The 21,866-nt window shown below is 41.0% G+C and overlaps 2 protein-coding genes across 5 annotated transcripts; both read left to right on the top strand.

Moving 5' to 3' along the window:
• Nucleotides 1-1,081: 1,081 nt before the first annotated feature.
• LOC306985433 (microtubule cross-linking factor 3-like) lies at nt 1,082-9,059 on the top strand (the record flags this gene model as incomplete). Of its 3 annotated transcripts, none has more annotated exons than XM_079587678.1 (7): nt 1,082-1,174; nt 1,844-2,558; nt 3,716-3,940; nt 4,782-4,940; nt 5,039-5,098; nt 5,388-6,620; nt 8,841-9,059. In XM_079587678.1, the coding sequence occupies exons 2-7, from the start codon at nt 1,869-1,871 to the stop codon at nt 9,057-9,059; spliced, it is 2,586 nt and encodes an 861-aa protein (XP_079443804.1). In that variant the 5' UTR covers nt 1,082-1,174; nt 1,844-1,868. The 3 variants fall into 3 exon arrangements, with proteins under 3 accessions (XP_079443804.1, XP_079443805.1, XP_079443806.1); XM_079587679.1 differs by having other exon boundaries at nt 8,909-9,043; XM_079587680.1 differs by having other exon boundaries at nt 8,708-8,847.
• Nucleotides 8,687-16,865, top strand: LOC306985435 (uncharacterized protein). Of its 2 annotated transcripts, none has more exons than XM_079587682.1 (6): nt 8,687-9,329; nt 12,783-13,018; nt 13,687-14,097; nt 14,214-14,281; nt 14,418-15,288; nt 15,769-16,865. In XM_079587682.1, the coding sequence occupies exons 2-6, from the start codon at nt 12,875-12,877 to the stop codon at nt 15,970-15,972; spliced, it is 1,698 nt and encodes a 565-aa protein (XP_079443808.1). In that variant the 5' UTR covers nt 8,687-9,329; nt 12,783-12,874; the 3' UTR covers nt 15,973-16,865. The 2 variants fall into 2 exon arrangements, with proteins under 2 accessions (XP_079443808.1, XP_079443807.1); XM_079587681.1 differs by lacking the exon at nt 8,687-9,329 and adding an exon at nt 11,279-11,634.
• Nucleotides 16,866-21,866: the final 5,001 nt, after the last annotated feature.

The raw sequence follows: 21,866 nt of genomic DNA, 5'->3' as shown, positions 1-21,866 counted from the left end.
CTCTCTCTCTCTCTCTCTCTCTCTCTCTCTCTCTCTCAACAAGGATGTTTGTCAGTAAGCGGATTGCTAATAGGCCAGAGATTTCCACTGGCCCTATTAACAGAAAGTGGTTTCACCTTTCTCTCAACCTGTTCCACTGATAATATACATTACCTGAGATAATTGGCTCCTCTTTGTGTCTGTCTGTCTGTCTGTCTGTCTGTCTACACAAAAAGCCACCAATCATGGACTATACACAATAACGCAAGTGCAACACTATAACATTTCTAAATGCTACACATATTCTTTTGAGATCATTGTAGGCTACTGTCTGTGAGACATACGTATAATGCAATTGGTGTGCATAAGGGTGAATTTTAAAAAGCAGTGACTTCAAGATATGTAATAAGTTATGCTACTGCTATTGTTCATAACTTATTTCCAGTCAAGTACACAGATAGACAGACGGCGCTCTCTAGTGTTCACAGGTAGTATTACAAACTGATATCAGTGCAAATGACCTGAGTCTCACTGACTCATATGAGAGAGAGAGAGAGAGAGAGAGAGAGAGAGAGAGAGAGAGAGAGAGAGAGAGAGAGAGAGAGAGAGAGAGAGAGAGATTTTACTCTCAGACCAAGCCTATAGTGATTAACCAAGACTAGCACATGCCCTAAATATGTGTTGTGCCTTCGCTGCTGAGGTACATAGCATATTTTCTGTTGTAGTTCGACTACTGGACTGACTGTGGCACAAACTGCAGACTGACCTTTTGAATCTATTCTTGTATAATAGTGTCGGTGGGATGACGCTGCATTTTCACCAGCTTATCTGTAAAGCAGCAAACTCCAGCAGCATCAGTCTTCCTCATCCTTGGGTTTTAAAGGGACAGCACAACTGTAGTACATCGACCTAGATGAAGAATATGGTGAAGCATATGTTGGCCTTTATAAGCCTATTAATAAACAGCTGCATTCTAATAAATAACCAATAGTGGGAATTGAGCCATAAAACTAAAGTGTTGCCGTGTGTTTAGGCCAATGTTAATATTTATAAAGGTTCTCACACTTCCTTATGTTACGTCACCTCATGAATATTAAACGTCAGTGTCTCGCGAGCCTAAGCAGTGCCTGGTACCCTCGAGCTGAAGGGACCGTCCCGCTCACACAGGAAACAAATGAGCACAGTTCATAAACAGGTAAGAAAACATCGCGATATTCAATGTTCTTGAAGAATAACTCAAATTACGAATGCACCAAATATGTAACCATTATAGTAGCCTAGCCTGCATTATTTGCACAAGAAATAAACTTGCAAAGTCGAGAAAAAAATTTAGGCTATAAAGTCTACTGCGACGGATGTCAAAAAGCAAAAAACTTTACTGTCAAATACATGTAACATAGGCTATGTGTTTGAAATTAATGTTCATGTACATAGAACTCACATTGGTCGATCTGTTTGTCCTCCTTCACTCTAAAACATACTGGGTTGTTTTCATCCCATGTTTGGGTCACATATGGACAAACCCAACCGTTGTTTTACATTTTTAAGCCCAACTCTTGGTTACATTTTTAAATTCTTTTCAATTTTAAACCCAACCAACAATTTTTTTTTACCATAACATCGGTTAAAACACAACTCAGCATTTTTTTTTAGTGTAGAAAATTGCTGTTCTAATTCGATTATATTGCATATTATTATGGATTTTATTTATTTATTAAATTATATGCACGCACACACACACACACACACACACACACACACATATTTATAGGCCTACTGTAATGATGTACCTAGTTGTATTCTGCACTAACAAAGTGTAATATTTCGTTTTTTTCTCTCTTAAATGTCATAAAATTGATAAAAGTGTTGTTGGAGGTCTGCGATATGAAATGATGAGCTCTGCCGCAAGTGGCGCTGCGGATTTTCTACCATCAGCGGACAATACCGAAGGGAGGAGGAGACCGTCTCCCGGACAAAACCCCGTCAAACCGGCCTCAAAACCCGGCGGCATCCGCTCCTCATCACCCGCGGCGTCGAAGCTCTCAGGAAAAGGAGGAAAAGGCGTTAAAAGCGTTAAAGGACGCGAGGGAGAGCAGGCGGCTCAAGAAGAGGCGCGTGAAGTGAGGGTGCGAGGTGCGGCAGCTGTTCGTGGTGCTGAAACTGAGGCGGTTTGGGAAACCGAGGAGCGGATTGATCGCGCTCCACCACCGGACACGCGCCGCGCGCTGCGTTTACCGTGCGTCAACAGAGACTCGTCCTCTGCGCAGCCTGACGGCTCGTACGGTGGTGTTGTGAGGGGGGAAGAGAGGGAACGAGAGGCCGCTGCGGGAGGAGAGGACGTGGGCTGCGGACCGGCCTTCTGGGGCGGAGGCTGTCTGCAGTCAGAGCTCATCCACTTTCACATCAACAAGCGCTTGAAGAAAACCGGCAGGATGCAGCGCACAGCGTCGGTCGAGACGCAACCGGGACCGGGACCCGCCGCACAGGCCACGAGCGCCGCAGACGAGCCCGTGACACAGCAGAATGAAGCCCTGCAGGACGAGATCGAGAGATTGGAGGATGAAAACGAAGACCTTAAGGTTTGTTTGTTATACATGAGAAAATGTATGAAACACTAATCATGTTAAAACATATATGGATGAATGTACACATAATAGATAAATAGATAGTAAATATATAGTCAGAGGAAGATGGATGGACAGACAGTTCTTAAATAGATAGATCTTCTTCCAAAAAGCTATGATCGCCTGCGAATCTGCTTGATGATTAATTTGCATATAGGAGATTCCCCCCCAGATAGATAGATAGATAGATAGATAGAGGGAAATGGATGGACAGAGTTGATAGATCTAAAAAATGCTGGGTTGTTTCAACCCAAACGTTGGGTCAAATATGGACAAACCCAGCCGTTGGGTTAAAATTTTACATTACATTTTTAACCCAACGTTTGGGTTTGTCCATATTTGACCCAAAATTGGGTTGAAACAACCCAGCATTTTTTAGAGTGTAGAGGGAAATGGATGGACAGAGTTCCTAGATATAGATGGATGGATGGATGGATGGATAGATAGATATGAATATATACGTACCTGCATACATGTTTTATACATTATTTGATAAACAATATGTTGATAACCATTAGCAAAGTTGATAAATGATACCCGTTGTTGATGTTGATAATGATAACTGAGCATACCTGAAATCATTGGGTTTGCATGTCAATTTTGTGATGACTGATTGCTTTTTAATGACTCCTCTGCTCAGCAGGTTCATGGCAATATTGTTTTCCAAACACAATCTTGATGCTCAACCTGATAGAAATCCTGGTGATTAACAGAAAGAAAGCAATGACAAGCCTGCAGAAATGTTGTCCATCCATCCTGAAATCGGAAATAGCACTACATAAACAGGACATAAACATTATGACCGATGACCCAGTTTGCTTATGTCTTTTATTAACAAATTGTGGTCTATTTAAAAAACGTTGCCTTCTAAAAATGAACAGAACAATGAGAGACATGCAACATTGTTCCAATTTAGCCCGTGTTAGAACAAAGCAAAATACAGTTATGAAAACAGCCTTGGTTTTATTCAAAATATCCCCCCAATAATTTGCATGTTCAACCAAGGACTCATTAAACATGTCATTTGTGGAAATAATGTACAGCTTATTAAAATAATGCAACTGCAGTAATTGGAGAGCAGAAAGCTCTAATGAGCACACTGGTTTTCACAGAATGAGATTGAGGAGATGCGGACAGAGATGGAGGAGATGCGCGACACCTTTTATGAGGAGGACACCTGTCAGTTACAAGACATGCGGCGTGAGCTCGAGCGAGCCAATAAAAACTGCCGCATCCTTCAATACAGACTCCGCAAGGCTGAACGCAAACGACTTCGCTATGCACAAACTGGAGAAATTGACGAGGACCTCCTAAGGAGCTTAGAGCAAGATTTAAAGGCAAGTATCTATGTTTATATCTTTAAGAGCATGCAGAGAAGGTCTATAGCCGCGTTTCCACCGCGGGAACTTTCCCCAGGAACTGGGAACTTTGGGGTGGTACTCGGTGTGTTTACACCGCAGGAACCAGGGTTTAAATGAAGTTCCGGGTAAATATTTCCCCCTCCGAAAGTCCCTGCTTGCGAGGTAGTACTTTCTCAAAGTTCAGGAACTTTCGGGGGTGGGACTTGTGCGCTGAACGTGCTGATTGGTTGTGTTCACGCCGCATTTTGACTCCACGCAGCATTCTAATTTAACCGGCATTTAAAAAAATGGCTTCATGCATTAAGAGTTGTCTGTCTGCAAATATGGAATTTAATAAAAATAAATAAAAAACCCAGCTGGACCGACGACGAGGTTCAGGCTTTATTAAGCGTATTTGTGTAACAGGAAATTTTCTGCGCGTTCGTCCCAGCCATCTCACATCAATGTCCGCAATACATCACAAACACAACTACAGCACAGCTTGAATCTCCTCCATACTTATTATAAATGTGGCGCTCAAAACTGATTACTGTCCGTCGCAGACTGGGAGGAGCAGTCGCGCGCAGTTTATAATCTTCCCGGTACTTTAGACTGCGGTGTAAACGCAGAAAGCAACCGGTCTGGGTCAAAAAAAGTTCCTGAGAAAAAAGTTCCTGGGACAAATTGTTCCGGGTAATTTCGGTGGAAATGCGGCTTATGATAAATGACCCATCCCCAATTACTTGTTTGCACAATTTCTATCTGATTATTAACTTGTCATTTAGTTGATGCTTCTATCCAAAGCAACCACTAAGCCACACCACCACCATTCTGACAGGTTGCCAAGGATGTGTCTGTGAGACTCCACCACGAGCTGGAGAACGTGGAGGAGAAACGAACAAAGACAGAAGAAGAAAACGAGCGACTGAGACAGAAACTTATTGAGGTGGAAGTCACCAAACAGGCCCTGCAAAATGAGCTGGACAAAGCCAAAGAAGTAGGAATACAAACACAAGTTAATACAGCACATCTAAATAGGTTTAAATACATATTAATTGCATCGCATTCGTATAAATTTGTTGTGTCCACTCCCAGAAACGAAGAGGAAGCAAAGATGCACAAAAGCCTGAGAGGAAGACTCAGACTCCTACAGAGGTGAGGACAAAACACTGCTGTCAACCAGTGTTGGGTCAAATAAAGACTGTTACTAGCTCAAGTAGTTATGCAGACATTTGCAAAGATATACAGTGCATTGTACACTATAGAGATAATGAAAAGATAGCATAAAGATTTTATTAAACCATAACATGTAAAGGTATGGTCACATTTACCATTACTCTTCAATAATCAATTCTCCACACTAATTTCCTTTTGAAAGTGATTCATACATCGCTACACTATTGACAGCAGACCTTTTTTTGTCCGCAAAATCTTCTGTCCACAGGAGGACAACGAGGACCTGAAATGCCAGCTGGCCTTCATTAAAGAGGAGGCTACTTTAATGAGAAAGAAAATGGCCAAGATTGACAAGGAAAAGGATCGTTTGGAACAAGAACTACAGAAGTATCGTTCCTTTTATGGAGATCTGGACAGCCCTCATCCAAAGGGTGAAGCTGGTGGCCCGCCCACAACAAGGGAGTCAGAGCTGAAACTCCGCTTGCGATTGGTGGAAGAGGAAGCCAACATCCTGGGACGTAAAATTGTCGAATTGGAGGTTGAGAACCGTGGCCTGAGGGCGGAGTTGGATGATCTTCGAGGGGAAGATTCGTCTAATGGGGGCTTGTCCGGAGCGGAAGGAGGAATGGGGCGCGAGCAGGGGTCGGAGCAGTCGGAGCTGAGGCAACAACTGCAGTTGGTGGAGGATGAGGCGGAGCTTCTGCGGAGGAACCTGGCGGATGTAGAGGAACAGAATAAGAGAGTGACAGGTGAGCTGAACAAACTGCGCTTTAAAGAGGGTACGAGGCATGCCTCGGGTGGTAATGCAATGAGTGCCGCCAATTTAGCAGGAGACAGCTCCAAATCCGAGGCCTTGCAGGAGGAGCTGAAGACAGCGAGGAAGCAGATCAATGAACTGAGTGGGAAAGTGATGCAGCTGCAGTACGAGAACCGCGTGCTGCTTTCCAACATGCAACGGTATGATCTATCTGCTCACCTAGCCGTCACGCCGCGGGACAGTGACGCAGAGAGCGACACTGGTCTTGGAGTCGGAGGGCGTAGAGGTAGCGATGAAGACTCGTCTTCCTCTCGTCTTCCTCCCCATCGCAAACGCGAGGGTCCTGTTGGAGGAGAAAGCGACTCTGACGAAGTCCGCAACGCTCGGTGCCTCACGCCAACTCGCTCTCTCTATTCTCCTGAATCCGCCCGCCTCCTCTCGCGCTCCATTCGGGACAGACAACAGATGATTGACATCCGTGCCGAAGCCGAGCGATTGGGACGGACCATTGATCGGCTCATAGCCGACACCAGTACCATCATTGCAGAGGCACGGGTGTTCGTATCTAACGGGGATCTTTTCAGCCGTATGGAAGATGATGAGGATGGTGGCCGGATCAGGGAGCACGAGCTTCTCTACCGCATCAACGCTCAAATGAAGGCCTTCAGGAAGGAGCTACAGGGGTTTATAGACCGACTTGAAGTCCCAAAACCAGAGGAAAGAGATTCAGAAGAACCATTATCTGTGAGTCTGGCAAGAGTCTGTGTGTCTATGTGAAGCACAATAAGAATGTTTACCACATTGTAATGGTATAGTTCAGTTCAATTGTGTCATTTACTCACCCTCATGGTTCTCTTTCTTCGGTGGGACAGTGAACAGGGGCTGTCAAGCTCCTAAAAGCACAGAAAAGCATAGTAAAAGTAGTCTGTACAAATCTTGCACTAAGTCTTCTAAAGCCATATACAGTAATACCTTTGAGTGAGGAATAGATAAAAAGTTAGGGACTTTATTCACTGAAAATCTCTTTTGTGTCAAGATGCATGTCACTAAGTTTGACATCAATTGCCATATTTCCACTGTCGGGCCAAAAGCGGGTGTGCTAGTGCGTGCCATATAAATAATCGCGTTTCCACTGTCACTTCCAAGGCTTGATCGGGCTTCCTTTGGGCCAACAGCTAGGGTTTTTTGTCCACCGAATACCTTGGTCCAAAGCTGGCCAGCTGAGGCTTGAGGAGTGGTCATGAACAAAGGCAGAGATTAGGAGAAGGTCAACACCGCTGTTCATTTCCAATGTTATCATATCAGGCTACCAACTTCAACATTTAAGCTCAAAACTCACTTTCATAGTGTTTGAAATAAAATGTTTGTGATCCGATGAGGATTCTGATCACCGTATGAGGCAGAAATATATTTATATGCGATGCTAAAGGCTACTTATGCTAACGATTTGATAATAAATACATGTTTATGGAAAATACCAGAGACTGCTTGAAGAATGTAGACGAATTATATATGATTATAACCGTGTGTTTATTTGGTTTGTTTTATCTTTCTCTTCACTGTGCCTTTGTTGAGACCACACTAATACATCCGCATATGTCATTAAAAACCATGCAGTCTGGTTAACTCGCATAACTAATAACTTGTGTTTTCTTCTCGTGAGCTCCCTCTGTTGCTCTGGCTGAAAGGATAACAGTATAGAGAGAGAGAGAGAGAGAGAGAGAGAGAGAGATCGCTCAAACCTCTTCAGATTGCATAATTTCATGGAAAATTTATAGAAATGCTCACTCTTTCTAAAGAAATGTGTCGTTTTATAAATATTTTCCTAAATGTGTAAGCCTTTGGACTTAAAAGCCTTAATGGAGGTGTTTTGTGCAATCCTGTGATCGTAAATAAATGGAAGCAGGTGCAACTGAATAGGCGTGTGTTCTCTTTTTATGTGAAATGGTAAATACCATTTTGATGAAATGGTGGGGTTGTGTAACGTCGTTCTATGGAGGCGTGTTAAGGGCGGGTTTTAGGGTAGCGCTTGTGGAGCTACTGGGCCGACAGTGGAAATGCAACTTGATTTTGGGCACGGTGCTTGAGGTCCTGGCTGGTACTGGCCCGACAGTGGAAATGCAACTTGATTTTATGCTCGGTGCTTGAGGTCCGAGGCTATTGGCCCCGCCCAGCACGCTGTCAGCCCTGGCTGGCACTGGCCTGGCAGTGGAAAAGCGGTTTGCCAGAACCAATGACATTTGATGTTACTGAAAAACTTTACTGAAATGTACACTAATACAAATGAGATATGATTTACAGCAGAGCTTTTTTGTTAGTTGAATTAAGGTTTAAATAAAATAAAACATAAATATTAGATGAAAAACTCAAACGAAAATTGGAAAGTTGAAGTTGTAGAACCAAAATCTCTTCAACTAAAACTGTAATCACTGAAAAGTCTTCAACTGAAATAAATATAAATTAAAGCTAAATAGAAACATAAAAAACGAATATTAAAAAGTGAATATTTTCAGTGAATAATAATTTATATTTCAATCTGTTCATCAAACAATTTGAAGTTTGAGCAAAAAAGAGAATCACAGGGTGAGTAAATGATGACAATTTTTATTTTTGGATGAAGTATTGGCTAACAGAGAGTCCATTGCCTGACTGCTTTTAACATTTAGCAAAATAGCACAGTTTTGTGATTTGCCAAGATTTTTGTAAACTATGCAAATAGAAAATGTTAATGGCTATAATATCTTAACCTTTCTCTCTTTCTCTGATCCTGTCTTCCCACACACCCCTGTTTTTGAATGCATGTTCGTTAATCCTGTCGGTTATTCATCCAGATGTTTCAGCCCATCATTTTATTCATCCTCATTCTAGTGTTGTTCTCCTCACTCTCTTATGCCACCATTTTTAAACTTGTATTTCTTTTTACCCTCTTTTTTGTCCTGTGATCTCCATCCGTCCACTCATTAGCATAGTCTCGCCCTTTGTTTCGTTTGTTTGTCAATGTTGTGTATGTCACCATGGTTGGAGAATCACAGGACAGTCACTTTCCAAGCACAGACAGCACGCTTAAGCACAGAAGTCTGCAAAACCTTAATTTCCAAAACGCTGGAGGCTGTTTTTCCCGAATTACAGACATACGGCTGCCATTGGAAGGCACATCATCAAGATGAATTTTTTTGCAAATAAAGACTGTTATACATCATGAAAAACATTACATGCATTTGTCAAAGTGAAGACATAAATATCATTGAGGCACTGGAAACTACATTACCCAGAAGGCATTTCTTTCATTGAGGCTATCTGGCACATAGACACTTGCTTTGCCACCAAAGACTTGCAACGAAATATGCAACTGCATTTACCATTGAGGAGCACATGACCACATTGGCCAGAATGCCAGCCACTGCACTCTGAGATACATCAGCTGGAAGGATTACCTGTTAGAAGCATGCAAAGGTGAGTAAGAACATAGTATTCAATTGTACGGTCAGAGAGGACATGCATACACATGGAAGGATATACAATAAATGACAGGTGGGAACTAGGAATCATCTGTTTGCACATGTAATTTGTGTGACAAGAACCTGAGGAAATTGTAGCACAAATGTTGCATAAAAAGTTTCATGTGATATGCTAAATAACAGCTGTGGCTTGGGAAAGTGCTTATGTACGTGATAGCAGTTTGCAAAAAGCCCCTTCTGTTGCGCTCTCTGTTGCACCAGACCTGGATCAGTCTCCTGCTGAACGTGCTCCTCATTCCAGCAAGTGTATTATGGAGGGGTTACTCATCAGCAGTTTGAACATCAGAGCTTGCTTTCTTTATGAGTTTATTTAGCTTGTTGGCATCTCCAGTTTTAATCTCTGTTGACGGACCTGAATCTTCTCAAGTCTTCGGCAGTAGTTCCTTAGTATTTAAAGGGATATTTTACCCAAAAATTTAAATTCTGTCATTAATTACACTCCCTCATGTCTTTCCAAACACGTACTGTAAGACTTTTGGTCATCTTCTGAGCACAAATGAGGATCTTTTTTTGATTAAATCTGAGCTATTTCTGTTCCTCTGTTGACAGCTACGTGACTATCACTTTGAAGCTTCAAAAAGTTTATAAAGAGATCGTAAAACTAATCCATATGAATTGAGCGGTTTAGTCCAAAATTTTCCTAAGAGACATGATCGCTTTCTATGATGAACAGATTGAATTTAGGCTTTTATTCACATTTAAACATTGATCAACTCACACATCAGTTGTGGTAAACGGAAGCTCAAACATGTTCGCTTTAAGTGCGAGAACCGATGAGGTTCATTCTCGCACGTCAAGCAGGTTCGGTTGAGCTTCTGTTTATGTTCGCTGATCAATGTTTATGTGTATAAAAGCCTAAAGTAAAACTTCATCATATAAAGCGATTGAGTCTCTTCAGAAAATTAGGACTAAACCACTCAATTCAAAAACTTCATCTCTTTATGAAGTTTTTGAAGCATCAAAGTGGTAGTCGTGTAGCTGTCAATGGAGGGACAGAAAGCTCTCAGACTTCATCAAAAAGGTCTTCATTCGGGTCCCAAAGATGAACGAAAGTCTTACGGATTTGAAATTACATGAGGGTGAGTAATTAATGACAGACTTTTAATTTTTGGGTGAAATATCCCTTTAAATAATTGCTAAAAACAAAAACTATGGAAGCATTGGGTTCGCAATTTATTTGGATCACAAATTATTTTTATTTTTTTTGGTTTAAATGGGTCTAGGTTATTTACAAGACAATTCAACTTAGAGAACATCAACTCATCTGTTCTCTAGAATAAGTCTCTTTTTGGAATTTGGAAAAGTCCTTGCTTCTCATTTTCCTGCCAGCTGAAAGTAACATTAGTGAAAAACAGTCAAACATCCATCTTCGGTTTTGCCAGTTTTACTGTGTCTCCATTCTCCGAGATTTTTGCTTTGTTGTTTTCCTTTCTGCATTATTGTGCCTGGAAACTATTTGAGTCAGCGGCCAATATTAGGGCTGAACTGTCGGCTGACGGTTTATTGCACAACAGCCACATGTGTCAAATAAATACAAGCGTGAGGCGCCCACTAAGAACCGCGGACAGCACACTTAGTATCCGCTAATTCTGTCCGGTGGTATCTTATAAATAAAATGGACAGAGTGTTTTGAGATTCACAAATAGCCCAGTTGCCTGTTAGGATTAGTAGAAATCGAAACAACTGGAATAGAAGTCACAAGACTGCAATCTGCCAAGTCCTAAAAGCAGACTAGCAACAGTTTCACAGCGGTGGGGTAGAACTGGGCATTTTAAAATAGCCATGTAAACACTCTCCCTCTGCCTTTGTAATTTTAACCTAGAATGTCGGTGACGACAGTCTCTTGCATGGAGACCACAAATGCTGGAATAAATCTGACATTATGACACCGGATACCCAGTGGGTCTGACGTCGCAGGGGTAAATACTTAGAGTCACTATAAAGCCCCGGGGCCCCCTCAGGACTGCAGTTGTTTACCCCTGAGCTCCAGACAGAGAAAACATTTAAGATCCTATACGCAGGACTTTTACGTCACGCCGTGGGGCATGAGACTCCGGCTCTTTTGCGCTGTTACACGCTGTTCGAGTGCAGGAGCTTTCAAAGAAGAGGTGGCACTGAAACAAGCGTGATCTTGATTTAAGAGACAAACCTGTACTTGAGCAACATACTCATATTCTGGAGCATCAGTTCATCACAAGCTCATGAGAGGGAATTACCGGAGGAACAGATAACTTTAACTGGTAAGGATTAAGAAAGCTTGTAGACAAGAACCGAACAGAAACTTCCTCTTTTAAACCCTTTAAAGTATGAAATTATTACTACTACTTGTAACTCCTTATTAACTTTTCTGTGATCTTTCATTGGGCTGACAATGTTATACAACATTAAGATGCATGCAGCCACACTGGTAACACTTTACACTAAAAGTATTTACATTACTGTATTTACATACGTAAGTGCATATACTTGCTAATATGTAAATAAATTTTTTGGAACTGTCTGTAAATACAGTATTAGTAGTATGACTATTGTGATCAGTTACTAGTGTGCATGCATGTTGTAATATAAACCGGTACACACTTACTCTCTATGTCTTTTTAGTTTTATGACACATAATTGCAAAGGGTATAAATATCCCTCGATGCCTTCGTCATATGGCTGTACATTCTGGCAATTTCATGAGTTAAACTGGGTGTCGTGTTCCTTGATGGCAGAAAAGTCCATCCCTAAATCACTGCCGTAAATCAAAGCTGTGTTACAGATAAACTCAGTGACGTTACCACGGAAAGGATGCAACTATTCTGAGCTCATCCAAGCGGGTTAAGGGTTCTGCACTTGCTTGGAACTTTGACCTCATCCCTATCCCGAAAGAAGTGGTGTTACTTCATAGTAAAAGATTTAAGCTGGATTTAAGGTGTAGGTTCCTATTTGGTAAGGGGCAACCAATTACCCTTTACTATTGTGCCCTTGATCAAGAGAGATCAGGTTACCCCAGGGAGTCTGTCCATGTTATAAAACTGACTTCAGAATCCCTGAAGTCCCTTTAGGTAACTTGAGCATGTCTAATGAAGTTGGTGTGTAAAGAACGTGCTGACAATTTTGACAGTTAAGGGCTGGTTTGAAGGACAGGGAATGCATATAGAAATGAGTCAAAGTTTTAAAGCAGGTGTCCAGAGCAAATAGCTGGGATTTTGTTTCCTTTTATAAGTCTACTTGAATGCAATACAATCAGGAAGACTTCACTAACGTTTAGACTCATAGCACCTTTGAACTCCAAAGCAGTCCACAGTTGACACAGTAGAATTAATTTATTTACTTGAGATATTTAACCACCCTGAGTACTCTATAGGCTGTTTCTCAATGATGAATGTCCTTTTTGTATTCATAGAGTTATTGGTGGACTTGCCAATGTGGTCACTCCAGTGACCTTTCAGGAATTGCAACGTAATATTCTGAGCACAGACAAACCAGCGCAAAAGAATGGCCGCATTGGAATTGCACTGTGGGCCGGAGCCCAGGAGTTGTGTGTGGGGTGGTGAGAGAGCTGACCTGCTTGATAGTTTTGACTCCGAGATGCAGGAATGGGAAGATCAGCTACAGGACATGCAGAGGAAGATTGAAGAGGTGAGAAAAACTTTCAAATGCAGCGACGCCAGTCAGTGTGACAGAATCCATCTCCATATCCAGAGAGAGAGAGAAACTCATTCCGATCCTTATTTAAAGATGTAAATAAACATAAACAAATATGATGGTCTTATTTGACTATAAACCATGGCAAAAGATACAGTAGCACTGCAATCCTGCACTTACTAGAGTCCATGATTTTGTTTATGTTGTGATAGTGGCCACTAACTAGGATTGTGATTGGCTGAAAGGTCCTTGACCTCCTGTTGCCAAAGTTGGCTGCATCACTTGGATATAATAATAGGTGCTTCCCCCTCCATCTGGTCCATGACTTTGACAGATGTTAACAAGTTTATTAAACCCAAAGGGATAGGAGTAACAGACAACCCAAAAACATTTACAAACATTCTCTCTCTCTCTCTCTCACACACACACACACACACTTATACAATTGCAAATAAAGGTTATACAATTTATGCTTCTTTCTCACTGACCCCTTTCTGAAGAAACCTCATGCTGTTTTTTTAAGCAAAGATTGCATGTCTAGACATTATACCAGTAGTATTTGCTGACTTATGCATTTGACACATTTGCTTTCATGTAGGCAAAACAAAAATCTTTCTTTGCAGCTGCTGAGTTTGTCTCTAATATTATGATATGTATTTCAGTTGTACAACGAGGTCAAAGCACGAAGAGAAGCCAGCGAAAGCAGCACAAGCAATGTCACAAACAACAAAAGCCTGGACATTACTTTGCTTCCTGTCAACTCTCAGTATACACACCAGGCCAATGGTTATCATGTACCCCATGGTCACCCCAACAACAACCTCCCAATTCGTCAATGCAATGAAGTAAGAGCAGATCGTTCAGTTATGCAAAGCCTTGGGTTTCACCACCCCAGTGATTACTATAATGGCTCCAACAATTACACACTTAATTCCCTGAGCAACAGCAGCCAGTATCCTGCCAGTTGTCATGATCTTGAAAGGCAAGATGCCACCCTAGACATCCTCAATGGATATCTCCAACAGGGCCCGCATTTTGGAAAGAACTTAGGGAATCTTGGAAATCCAAATGCAGTGAGTACCTCTCACACTATTTATCAATCTATCCTTCATCTAGACGCTTAAACCCCAAGGATTTGGTACCTTTGATATCACTCTAATATCCCATATCTCTCTCTTTTTGCTATCAGAACCCCAAGGTATATCCAGTTACACACAGTTATCAAGATAGCATGAAGACTAGCCTGGTGACAAACGGGTAAAGCCTTTCTTATCTCAATTTATCAGAATGAATTCTATTGTTTGTCTTATCATCATGCATGTATAAGTGTTCGCCCAATTCCCCTTTGTGACTACTTTTGACTGATTTTGGTTGATTTGTCTTTTCACTTCAGGACTGCTTCATGTGTAGTTCTGGATGAGTTTGAGGAGGCTGAGAACAACAAGAACAAGAAATCAAGTTGGGATGACTCCCAAGCCCGCCATGTTAGCTGGAAAGACCCAGTTTCATCAAACGAGCTTCCCCCTAAAAATTCAGCTTCCAAACTGGCAATCAGACAGAGAGATGCTTCTCCTGTAACCCCTCGTTCCACTTACCATGAGTCATCACAACAACCTGACAGGAAGTGCCTCTTGCTTGACAGGAAATCTGGCAGCCCATCAGTGCTGCGTAAGTTTGGTGCCATGTTGCAGGAGAACGAGGGGAAAACCCTGATAGAGGATGGTCTTGTGACCACCGTTGTCTCCAATGAACCTCCGAGGCACACCAGCACTCCTATTTGCCAGAGCAAGTTTGACGCCAAGCGGGCATCCACACGTGCGCCCGTCCAGAAATGCCTTGCAAACTGTGACGTACTGGTAACTGAGCTGGAGTCCAGCCAGGAGCCTTGGGCAGCTGGTCCTTCTAGACACCCCCTGAATGGAGACAGAGACAGTGGGAGGGGTGGTAGTACTCCTGAACAGTATGGTTTGGCATATAACTTAAGCCCATCACAGTCTCACCTAAAATCGAAAAATCACAAGGCGCCTCCAGGGCCAAAAGCCCACAAAGCAGGCTTCCAGGGTGAGGACCTCTTATCTGAATACCAGATGGTGGAGAGGATTCTGGCAGCAGGAACTCAAAACTTCAGTAAGATACACACAGGGCTTGGTGTTGATAAGATGAGACAGGGAAATGACAACTTGGAGCATCTTCTAGAAATGATGGAAATAGAGAACAACAGAAGTCAGAGGGCCACATTCACCCAGCAACTGGACACCAAGCAGGTGAATAGGGTATTCAAATGTGATCTGCACACACACTAAATTACAATGCAGTATTCATCTTTGTCTGAGCGATGGTGCAATGGTAGTGCACATGCTCTCGGCCAGTGTTCCTCATTCCTGGATCTGGAGAGCCACTTTCTTGAAGAGATTAGTTCCAACTCAATTGGGTAATTCCGGTTATTATTAAATTAAATTCAGGTAAACCAAAACACCTCGATTAGTTACTTCAGTGATGTTTAAATAAAGTTGAAACTAAATTCTGCAGGAAAGTGGTTATCCAGGACCAGGAATGAGGAACCCTGCTCTGAGCTGTAGTGCTCCCGATCCCATCCTCCTCTCTCTCCCTTACTACTTTCCTTTCTGTTTCCTCTAACCTGCCAATTAAAGACAACATATTGGTGCATAAAATGCAAGAATATTTACCCAAGTAGTGATCATTTATGCACAAAGATATTTACATTAAAACATTTTTCCCTCCAGGTCAACCACGAGTCATCTGCTGCCCCCAGCAGTAGCAATTTTTCCCGTCCTGCTAGACCAGCCAATCAGCGCCGTCCATCCAGGTGGGCAAATCATAACCCCTCAAGCAAAATCGCCCACACATCCTGCCCATCAAGCCCTGGCCTTAAAGCCAAACAGTTCTTGAATTCATATTCCCAGCACACAGAAACGGTGATCATGTGAGCAGAATAGAACATTGAATGGACAAGGACATTTTCACCAAAAGGAATATAGATGAACCTTTGACCTTTTGTAGAACATGATCTACTTTTTTGTATATAACCACCAAAACTTCAAAGTACCTTATTGCAGCCTGCTAGGATGGCCTATGATATTTTCATTAAATAACTTCAAAAGGATACTGTTTTCATTCAACTCTACGCTGTTTGAAGTGCTTTGGAAAGAAACTCGAGTGGAAATTCTCTGACCTGGTGAACTTCTGTGCCTATGAACCTTTCATTGCCTTTTTCTCTTCATTTCTTTCTGTCATTCTCATTACATTTTGTATTATTATTTTTTTATTCTATTTTCCTGAGTGCTTTGTGTACGGTTCAGTTCTTTGGGTGCCATGTAGGGCATTTTTTTGTAACCATATAAGCATGTATGCAACACGCATAACATATTTAAGCATACATGGCAACATGGAGTTATTGAGCCTTATCTATTATGCATTATCTGTAAAGGCGTGCGCAAATGTTTTGATGTTCTGTCAAAGTCCATTTCATTGGTGCATTAGTGCTTCATAATATTGACATACAGAGGTCATAATGGGCTCATAATCTTTTTATAAGCCTTATTTGACTGCGCCTGACGTGGGCTGTAACTACGCGGTGCATGGCACCTTTCTGCGGGAACATGTCTGCATTCTCCAGCCTTGTAAAAAAAAATCCTTTAAGTTCAACATCTGTGAAAAGTAAATGATATCTTTTGACCATATTATAATGAAGAAATGCTTCGGAATGTTTATTTAATGTTGTGATATGATCCTTACAAAAAAGTGATGCTTTTTTTCTTTTTTTCTTTCTTTCTCTGTATAATAAACGCAAGTGCTTTGACGAGTCAGTGAAACGCTTGAACTTTAGACTCTGTTCATTGTTTTGGTTTTCAGTGGCGATTGCTAATATTAGCACTAATATTACTTTTCTGATCAGCATGCTATTACATTCCCTTGTGATTGGCTAGCTGATTTTTACCTGGAAGACAATAAAACAGGCAACTTATGGATCAACACGAGTCATCTAGGGACTTGGGAGTGGGTTCTTTTGACTTTTAGCCAGTGAGCAACCACATAGCAATGTGTTAACAACCACTCTGAGCACCCTAATAATTACATAGCAACAAACTTGCAACCACCAATAATGTCCTAGTAGCATCCAGCAACTTGTCCAAGGGCATGTTCTTCAGAAATGTAAAAATCTAGTATAGTTTCCTGAGAACGTGGCAACAGGTGGGTACATTTTCCTAAAAAGCAAAACTACAGTAGACACTTCATGCCAACATTGAAGCGCCCTCTTTAATTATCTCCTTGTTAAACAGTATTAACATTGCTTTTATCCTACGTTATTAAAAGCTATTAGGAAGTGTCCTGTTCCTCATTCAGGGTCCTAATGTAGCCTACTCTAACTGAGCTTTGCTCTCTCTCTCTTTGAGCCCTGCTCTCCCGGTTACTCGACCCGCTGCTGAAATGTTGCACCTGTGCCTGAAATAGGAAGCGTGACGTTGTTTTGGTGCCAGAAATCTTAGACGTGTCGGTGCTAAGGGGGACGTGTGATGTCCAGGGGGCATCTCTCTCTTGTCTCACTCTGAATCTGTAAATGAGCAATAACGGCTTCCCTTCATCATAACACCACCCTGGAAGCACAGAGCAGTATCTTAATGAGGCCTTTATATATAGATAGATGTTCACAACTTACATGTGAGGTATTTAGCACGCCACATGAACTTGTGATTGTAGGACAGGAGTAACCTGGGATTAAATTCATTGCACATTTCTTGCTGAGTTCAAACCAGCATCGTTCTGGTTACCAGCCCGGAGGCTTAACACCTTAACCACCACCTTTGCATCCTTGAAAACCTGACGTTTGTGTGAGTGGTGCTTTGCTTATCCAAAAAAACTCGTAGCCAGGATGTTTGCAAAGGTGTTTCTTCAACTACTAGGGCATTGCTGAGTAGTTACTTGCAGACCAAAGAGCTAAATCTTTTATATATTTTGAGGTAAGCTGTATACTGAAGTAATAGCAATAGCGATGCCTTAGCAAATGACTAGAGGAATGATAAAAGACGTGGCAAAGACGTCAATTGGTGAATTATCTAATCCTGGACAGCAGAACACAGACAACTTGGCTATATAAAGTGCACGCTGATCTCAGATCATCTCGGCAAGTGTCACCTGCTGTTGTAGAAGTGTATGAGGAACCGCTTGAATGTGTAAGAGTTGCCCAGTAACACATCTGTGATGTCAGAGAGGAAAGACAACCAGTAAGGAGCCCTTCAGATGTCTTGCCATGTGTCTCCTGCTGCAGTACATTACATAAAAAGAGAAAGAGAGATATATACGATTATGCAAGTAAATGATTAGATACAATAGTGGCTCAAAATGTACAAGAAATGCACAAGTTAGCAAATCAAATGCTTCTAACTATGCAAGTTTGATTTTCACATGTTGATGCATCCTGAAGCGCAAATCATAATAGTCAAGTACAGTATACATTGTGCATTCTCACTTTTTATCAAAAGGGGCATTATAGAGGACACAAGCATCCATCCAACCATTCTCCAAACCGCTTTCTCTGTTGTTATGATGGAGCAACAGTTTGAAGAGAATTTTACAAACTCCTTTACAACTCCTCACCTCCACTCAATTCAAGTCAAATCAGACATTACATGGTAGCTCTACAACCCCCTTGAGTATACAGAGATTTGTAACCAACACAGTAACACAAGAATTCATACTAAGTGTACCACAGAAAACATGTATGCCGTGCCTTGGCCAAACATTTGTGTCTTCATTTACCTGTTGGTAAACACTTCAAAAAATCTGAAGTGCATCTTTACACTGGTTACCTATTAAGTTTTGTATCAATTATATTGAAGTATAAGTATTGAACTATAAGTGCCTAAATGGTTTAGCTCCTTTGCATTTAACCAATCCTCTATCGCCCTACTATCCATCACTCTCTTTAAGGTCACAAAACTCTGGGCTTTTTGTTGTACCTATCTAAGTCCACTAAAGGAGGGAGAGCGTTTTCCCATTTGACTCCTAAACTCTGGAATAGCCTTCCTGATAATGTTCGTGGCTCAGACTCACTCCCAGTTTAAATCTAGATTGAAGACACATCTCTTTAGCCAAGCATTTACATAATGCATCTCATAACCTTGTACTCCAGTTATATAAGCTTGAAATGTTATGAACAGCAGCTACACTAATTATTTTCCATTTGCTTTTCTGTTTTATCTCGGGATGCCCATCCTGAGGTAACTAGAGATTACTTCAGTTTGGATCCAGACTCTTTCGAAGACTTCAGATGCCCAACACACGTGAAGATGATTTCAACTGCGGGGACTTCAGATGAAGCAAACTCTGAATCAACCTGCACCAATGCTATTTTCTTTATACTGTAATAATTATGTTCACAACTTGAAATAATAACTTCAGTGAGCTCATTGTTTCTGCCTTAAATTAAAACATTAGCTAAAAACGTGATTTACATTTCTGAAATCCATTACTTGGACACAGTCACCTCTGAGTACAGATCACTCTAAACTGTAATCATGCATTTTCTTTAAAGCTGTATTGTGAAAAGCGCAATACAAATAAATGTGAATTGAATGGACATTTAGAAAGGTCACATGATGGGACCAAACCGTTTGCCACTTTTTCATTAAAGCAATGTTTTCTTTTCATTGGTGGTTCCCCTTCATTGTTAGAGTGTGCTGCTTTTCGAAGTGTTTGCCTAATCTGTGTTTTTGGTCTACACACCTCATTTGGACAATTTTAAGGCGCAGTGAGTTTCTTCATTTACATGCTTGCATAGAGAATATTTGTTGTCTTGAAATAAGGATCCTTTAAATTGAGACGGCCTTCTGCGGCGCATGATGACGTGGACACAGCCTTCCTGCAGAAGCTCACTTACTGTTCTTGCATTACTCTGGTGGTAACAAATAGTATGTTAATAACATGACCACATAAGAAGACAGTTTATGCTAATGTACGCTAATGCTCTCCTTGTGGCAACCATAGATATACATAATAAAGGCTAGAAGTCTTACGGCGGAGTCTCGAACGGCATCACCCGGTGGCCATCTTGTCACAGGGAAGTTTTCTGTAAGGTGAGTGATCTGCACCAACACAAATACTCTTATCTCGGCTGAAATCTTGACGGATTTACAAACGGTTTGGTTTCTTACAAACGTTATTAACGTGGCTATAATTCTGGATGCTTGGACATGTTGAAATATATAATATTATAATTATTAATTAGTATGCAGTGTCATAACTACATCTCTGACGTTTATAACAAACCAACCCGTTTGAAAATCGGTAGAAAAGTGAGCAAGTTATGGTTATTTAAAAAGTACATGCACCATTAAAACAATGTTACGAGTGAGCGAGCCCCCTGTGGCAAGATGGCCGCCGTGTGCGGACGTCGACCTTCATTGGCCAGCACCGCGACGAGACATAGCCTTTATTATATGATATATTGTGGCAACAGTGAGAATTCAAATATGTTTCATATCAAACTTATTTCTCATGAATAAACACGCCTTGTTTCTCTCACATTTTTTAAATGTTAGCATAGCATTAGAATTAAGACTTTTGTATCTTGATTCCAGTACTGTATCTTAATGTATTTCACCACTCATAACAGTTAAAAACAAGTTACATATTACCCTGAAATTAAAAGCATTTAAATATGTTTTTTTATACACATCAAGTGTTAAATATTGTAAAAAAAAAAAAAAAAAACCTAGACTGAATGTCCCTCAGTGACGACAGCGTGTAGTCTCAGTAGAGAACCAAAAACTCCCTGAGCCAATCATTTTCCACATTCATTCCTCAGATTACTGACCTGACACTTTTACTGCAGTAATGCCAGCTAGGAAACTCTTGAGATAACTGAGGGAAACAAATACCAGCATGGGAGCAGTCGTACAATTACAATTAGTTAAACAATTGTAGATTAAGTTTAGTTCGCCCAAAAATGAAAATTCTCTCATTAATTTCACACCCTCGTGTCGTTCTAAACCCGTACGCCTCAGAAAAGTAGTGAAGAAATAAAAAATAAATAATTACAAAGCAATCCATGTGACTCTAGTGTTTTAACCTCAATTTTATGAAGGTTACGACGTGAGTGCTTTGTTTGTGAAATATATATATAAAAAACTAATTAATAATTAACCACTTTATTTACAAAATATTAATCTCCAACGCGTGTTCAAGAAATGCAAAGGGAATCATAATGTTACAAATGTTCTAAGAATCCTGGAAAATAAATCATAGTTTCCACAAAAATATGAAGCTGCACACTGTTTTCAACATGGATAGGAAATGTTTCTTGTGCATGATTTATGAAGGATTATGTGACACTGAAGACTGGAGCAATAATGCTGAAAATTATGCTTTGATCACAGGAATACATTACATTTGACTATATATTCCAATAAAATATTTTTATCATTTAAAATGTTTAATAATTGTAGTTACATTTCACAATATTATTGAATTTTTGATCAAATAAATGCAGCCTTGGTGAGCAGGAGAGACTTCTTTCAAAAACATAAAGAAAGTCTTATCGACCTCAAACGGTAGTGTACAGTAGTGCACAAATGTAAACACAATTTTGCTTGGTTACATAACCTGGTCTGAAATGAGTTTCTGTGGTGACTGACTTGCTGTGGATCGAGCTCAGCATGCTGTGAACTCAGCGTTAGAAGGTAAACAAGGGCAGCATGGCATTGCACATAAAAAACAGCTCGGCCTTGAATGTTAAGAGAGACAGCTGTCAGTTAAAAAAACCCTCTCCAACTCCAATGACAGACGTTCTAGAGCTAGACACTTCCATTTAGCGCTAGCTATA

Source organism: Phoxinus phoxinus (assembly GCF_949152265.1).
Source record: "Phoxinus phoxinus genome assembly, chromosome: 18".
In the NCBI taxonomy this organism is placed as follows: Eukaryota; Metazoa; Chordata; class Actinopteri; order Cypriniformes; family Leuciscidae; genus Phoxinus; species Phoxinus phoxinus.
Note: the sequence above shows the minus strand (reverse complement) of the source record. Positions and strands in the feature narration are given on the sequence as shown.

What these genes read in the sequence shown, in the direction of transcription:
- LOC306985435 (XM_079587682.1), top strand. Translation starts at nt 12,875, where the DNA reads ATGGCCGCATTGGAATTGCACTGTGGGCCGGAGCCCAGGAGTTGTGTG. An exon ending in TGCAGAGGAAGATTGAAGAG is followed by an intron (nt 13,019 to 13,686) that starts GTGAGAAAAACT and finishes TATGTATTTCAG; the next exon opens with TTGTACAACGAGGTCAAAGC. An exon ending in ACTAGCCTGGTGACAAACGG is followed by an intron (nt 14,282 to 14,417) that starts GTAAAGCCTTTC and finishes TTTTCACTTCAG; the next exon opens with GACTGCTTCATGTGTAGTTC.